The sequence below is a fragment of the Opisthocomus hoazin genome, chromosome 2 (genome assembly GCF_030867145.1).
Source record: "Opisthocomus hoazin isolate bOpiHoa1 chromosome 2, bOpiHoa1.hap1, whole genome shotgun sequence".
Classification (NCBI taxonomy): Eukaryota; Metazoa; Chordata; class Aves; order Opisthocomiformes; family Opisthocomidae; genus Opisthocomus; species Opisthocomus hoazin.
In genome coordinates, this window is record NC_134415.1 from 32184377 (window position 1) to 32190376 (window position 6000).

General features: G+C 35.6%; 1 protein-coding gene across 1 annotated transcript in view; it reads left to right on the plus strand.

The window, feature by feature from the left end:
- Positions 1-5448, plus strand: part of DNAH14 (dynein axonemal heavy chain 14) — a 50655-nt gene extending 45207 nt beyond the window's left edge. The window contains exons 12-14 of the mRNA XM_075444330.1: positions 1254-1366; positions 3403-3477; positions 5303-5448. Coding sequence (XP_075300445.1) covers positions 1254-1307 — 54 coding nt within the window. The 3' untranslated portion in view covers positions 1308-1366; positions 3403-3477; positions 5303-5448. The remainder of the gene's footprint in view (positions 1-1253; positions 1367-3402; positions 3478-5302) is intronic.
- The last annotated feature ends 552 nt before the right edge of the window (positions 5449-6000 follow it).

The following is a 6000-nucleotide window of genomic DNA, read 5'->3' on the forward strand; positions in this document are numbered from 1 at the left end:
TGTTGCTGGATGCTAAAGTTAAACTTTTTGTTGTATGTATGAGACACTTGATTTGAATGTCAGAAAATTGCAGACGTAGCTTAGAAACTGATGCAACTACAGTTGTTAAAACTGGGAAATGTATTTTCTACCAGTGGAGGTACTAAGCTTTTATAAAACCAGATTGGAAGGAAAGCATAAATGTTGGGAACCTAGCTGGGAAGAAAAGGCTGTGACCTTGTTCCTTTGCCTTCAGAAAGCTTGCTGTAGTACAGAAATATGAAGTAAGGCCTTGATTTAAATACAAAATTATTTGTTCCAAAACATCTGTAATTAAAGTTCTACTACTTGCTTTGGCTAGACCACAGAATGATTCATTCAGAACAATTAATGAGTGCTTAATAGCCAGTCTTCTCTTTCTTATACTCCTATGAAAGATAATGAAGATTGCTACAAAAGTACATCTGCCCATTGCCACTTTACTGTATTCTTGCCAGTCAGACTCTAGTCCATAATTTGAAAAGAAATTATGCTAATTTACAGTTCATAATTTTTATATCCTTTCACACAGGTGTGAGCATTCTCTCTGAAGACTGAAAATCTATTTGCTTACCCTGTTGTTGGTTTGGTTCTAAGATGCTGTTTGCCTACCTGAAAGATATGGCAGATGTTCAAGAAAAAGGCTTTTTTGATTTTACTGCCAGGAGGTGTTATGGTGACCACTCTCTGGGTGGGTGTATCTGCCCACATTGTGTTGAAAATCTTTACACAGGTCTAATTCTCTTTTCCTTTTATTCAGTATTGGATCTTGTAGTGATGGGGAGAAATTGATATTCCGTAGTTTTACTTACTAACAGTGTGTGAGATTTCTCCTTCTTACACACTTTGTGTGAGATAAAGCACTTTTAAACAAGAAAGGTATTCAGTGGGCCTAAATAAATGGATTTTAAAATGTGCAGAGGGCCTTTATTAACTATGGACAGACTTGAACATCTGCCTGAATACTTTCCTGAATAGTGGGTATGTGCCATAATGACATATTTTGAATGATAGAAATATCTTAATATTTAAAATAATAAAAGCATGTAGTAACTGTAAGCTTGTTCAAAACTGAACAAAAAATACATTGGTAAAAAAATAGAACGTGGTGAATTTTGCTACCAATGAGATCATCAGTATTTATGCTTTTTTGTCTTTGGTAATGAAGATTTGATAACATTTTTCAAATTCTTTTTGAAAAGAACTTGTATATTTTGTCTTAATTTGTCCCCTAGTTTTCTGCAGGCCATAAATTAGGAGAAATGGAAATAACACCGGTGCCACAATAGCTGCGTGAAAGACAGCTGTATTATAAGTTACTCAATTTGAATTTCTTTTCCAATTTCAGGTAAGGAAATGAAAAAAAAATTTAACCAATTACAGTAATAACTTTCAGTATCTTTGTATGATAAAATGCCAACTTAATACTGTGTTAATTCCTGCATAGCATTCGAGAATTTCAAGAATTAGAGTATCTACAGACTACTCAAAATTTTTTTGGTTCTTATGTCTAAGTCATTAAAGGAACTAAATATCCTCTTTTCTCTTTTGTTATTTTTTGTTTTGTCTTGTTTATTTAACCTTAGAAAAAGTAACAATATCTCTAGTAATATCTTCCTATGCACTAAATTTTAGGAGGCCAGTTAATTCTTTTGTTTCTTCTCTTTAAAGTTAAACAGACTTTATGAATTAGCTAGTACTGTTCACTGAATGCATTCAAGCAAATTCTGTAGTGTAAAATGGAAGAAAATATTTAGTGGTGATATTCTCACATTCTTCTGGCTGACTGTTTTGGAAATATCAGTAAAACCATGATAGCTGAATTTTAACCTCTTGCTTAGACAAGTATTAAACATCCATCTCCTACACATTTGTTTCAGTATTTTATTTTTATTACTTTTTAGTGGGAGATGCTTGTTTCTGGTTTATTTTTGACTTTCACCTATAGAATATTGCTGGAAGAGATTTACTTTTGGTGCTTGACCCTGTGTATCATGCTGAATTTGTGCATGCAATGTATTTGTGTCACAGTCATGTCAGTCATCACAGTGATGGCATCACAAATTTCACACATTTTTAAACCGCATTTTATGTTTGCCAATGCCACATTTCACATATAAAAATTAACCAAAGTAATCATGACCTTATTTCATTACATTGCTCCACAAAATTCTGGTCACATTGTTTGTTACTGAATATGTGTGTATGTGTGTCAGTTAGAGAATTAAAGATTGCTGTGATGAGAACATTTAGAAGAAAGATTTTAAACTTTTGAACAAAATGTTACTAGATTGGCATTCTTTAACTACACGCTTCATGCTAATGCTGATTTCATATCCGTTATCAGTCATTATCTCTCCACGGTCAGTCAGCCCTTCACAATCTCTGTCTGTGAGTGTGCAGTACCACAGAGCTGATGCCGTGAGTTTAGCACAGTTCTGGATTGCCTTGGTCACTGAGGTTGAGGAGAGAAGACTCACAGCCTGTCTACCAACGGAAGCTGAAAAGATAACGAACATGTCACATCTCCCTGCCCAACCACACTGGGGATCCTACCCATTTGTAATTGTATTGTGTTTCTATTGTTTCTAGACAATTGGCCTCTGCCTCTGGGCTAGGTGTAGGAAAAGCTTAATGAGCACTTTCCTAGGCTGCAGCACGTGGTTATCGTGTAGCTTGGCTGGGCTTTTTTTATTTTTTCTTTCTTTCTGTTGATTTTCCTTAGTTAGCTGCTATTTCTTTTCTTAAAGCAAAAGTAATGTTTGCCCAGCTCTGGGGGTTGTGTTTTATCACTGCCCAGTAACTGTGAGTTATGAGTTCCAGGACCCTCTGCTTTCAACCTGTGGCCTTATCTTCAAGGACTTTACTGTTATCCTGTGCTTAACCTACGGCCCAACAAGAAACATCTGGTAGCAAGGTCCTATTTGCACAGGAAGTTCTCAGAACAAGTTGGTAACAAGCTTAACCAGCCAGGACTGGGGCTTGGTGCAGTTAACATAAGGCACAGTTAGCTTAAAGCTTCTGGTTTATTATTGACAGTGGCAATGCTATTTTTACTGGGCACAAAAATGCTTATGCAGTTATGGTCTATTAAATATGCTGATGCTTCGGTTTAAAACAAGCTAATATTAATGGTTGCTTCATGTACTTTTTCTTTCGTGGGTACAACAGGCCTCTGCTTTAGCTATACATTTCATATATGTGTCAAGATAGATGAAGAGGTGTAGAGGCAATGTTTGGGAGCAGTTTTGGAAAGCAGATATTGGCTAAATAGATCTGCATCTGTCTCCCAACAGCAGAAGTGCTGTTAATGAGCTGTTGTGACAGCAGGTGGGACAGTCTGTAAAATTTGCACGCAGAAATAATTATTTCTGTTGCTTCTAGAATGAAGAAATACTTCCTAGTCTGGAAAATCAATGTTAGAAGCAGCAAGACGAACAAGACCAAGTCAGTTTGAATGTAGGTTTTTCATGAAAAAAGAATTAAATAAACCTCATCTCCTGCTGTACACTTTACCAATTTGTATCTTATTTTCCCTAAATGCTTTTTAGATCAACAAAGACCATTATACAAATGCCAGATTACCTGTTGATAACAGCACGGCAGACTTACTCTAATAAAATTTTTATGGTACTTCTGTCTTGCTGTGAGGGAGCCTGGAATTTTAATGTGGAGAAACCTGAGCTTTAATTTGATGTTTACCTAGTACCAAGCACAGTGGGATTCTGCTTTATGACTAGGGATTTTTGCTATAAATGGGATTAAAATAATAATTAATACAGTGTTACATTGTAAAATGAGAGTGGGTGCACCAAATCCAGGCTGAATATGGGCTGAATGAGAAGATTAAATTCAATCTGTATGTTGAGGTGAGTAAAAAAAATCCCATCACACTTCCATTCTCCTTAAGGCCATCCTTTATTGGCATGTAAATAATATTTGCGTTGTGTAGGTTTGATAATGAAAAAGACATTGTTAACTCTTCACAAGAGATTTTTTTCCCCTTTTATGTATCCTATAGTAAAGATTATTCTTACAGGTTTTTAATTAGCCCTTGTGTTCAGAAGAGACTTCTTTATGGGTTTTATATCAAAATTATTAGCATTGTGCTGAGGCCATATGGATTAGAACTTTCATTTGTACCTAGGGGTAAGGAGCTGGGAAAAGCTTGATGGCCTTTTTCTTCTATTTGAACAGTCAGGTGGAAAAGGCATCACCTGTCAGGTAGTCCTTTGTCTGTCTGATTTTAAAGTTACTGAAATAGGAAAGGTATTCCGAGTAAACAGGGTTTTTAACGGCGTAAAATCTGAAAACTATGATTTATGGAATGTATCATTGAAAGTAATATATGATGAGTCAAATTCTGAAAAAAAAAAATCATGTTTTCTCTTTACTTGGTGTTAGTCAGAGACACGTTCATTAATTCATACATTAATGCTTAACAGATACATAGTGCTTTCCCTAAAAGCAGATTTTTTGTAGGTGGCAAGTTCATCAAAATTCAGTTGGGGCACTTTAAATGTCCTGACAATAGAATATTTTTAGTATGTTTTGTCAAAATCAGATTTGTCATTTGAAATGTTTTTATGTCCAGGAATCATATGACTCTAACCCTTTTATAAACTAGAAAGTAGTCCTGATGCTCTCCACCCTTCAGCATTTGGATAAATTTGTGGGTGAGGTGTTCCTGTAAAAAAAGGTGGTGAAAGAGAGCGTAGTCCCTATAGAGTCCATAAATTTGTTTTGTTGAGGTTTTGGGTTTGGTTTTATGCCTCAGTACGTTGCTGCTCACATAAAGTTATTGGACCTTCATATAGGTAGGGTAGTGCATGACACTTTTTTGAAAGGAAGTCACAAAAGGACTTCTAATGCTACGTTGACTACACAGCCTGTTCATGCAGCTGATTTTTCCTGAAACGATTTAGATCCCTATGCGTTAAGAAAAGCAATTTAAAAGTTGTTTTGATGAATTTGTTCAAATTCTTTAAATTTCTTAAATGTTATGTTGAGATAAAGCTCTTTGAAGTTTATTCATGCAAATGTGAAATGCAAACACATCTGAATGGCACATTCACGGTTTGCTGTCTTTTCTCTCTTCTACACAGAGGTGTGCACATTGCTTCACACAAATAACAAAACCAAAAGAAACCTCAGACTGGCTGTGTTGTGATCTGGAGGCCAAATAATGGCTTTGTTGTCAAAATTACAAGGCTGTGATCTTAGCCCACTTATATATTTATTCTGCCCATTATAACGCTCCTTTTTGGTGTGTATTCCCCCACAGAACTTGAGCTGAAGATTTTGGTATCAGGAGCATCTGCTGAAGAGACACCCTCCATTTCAACCAGACATAAGACTCAGTGCTGCTTCTCATCACCTTACAAGTCCTTCCTGGTGCTTAGTGTGACATATTTTAATGGTGTCATTATAAAGGAGTTATCTGTTAAATAAAAGAATATCTGATATCATTTTAGTTGTCCTAGATTCTCAGATTTTGGATTACTCATGGTTTCAGTTATTTATCCCATTGAACATTTGGTTATATTAATCCAGAAAAAACTCTCTAAGATTTATATAAAATATTTTCAAAGAATAGAGAGAGTTTAAAGGAATCTTATGTAAAATAAAAAAAACACAAATATTCTAGAAAAATCTGAGCAGCTCTCTGGACTTGCTAGGGTAGAACACAAGATTATGCCTCAGGGAAAAAGTGCTATATCTAGTTGTTCAAGGATTTTCACAAGTATTAAAAACTGGTCCTTCACCCTTTTAAAAAAGATTAAAACTTCAGACAAAGAAGGTAATCAGGAATGTCAAAACCAAAGCAATACTGGTGTCTTGGCCATCTCCCTTAAAACGTTTTAGATTCAAGGTCCGTAAATCTTCTATAGCCTGACTGATCTGGAGGATAGCTCAGCAAGGACCCATTCAGCAGCTGACGATAAAAGCCACCAGGACATCATTTGGTATCTCAGTGCTCAC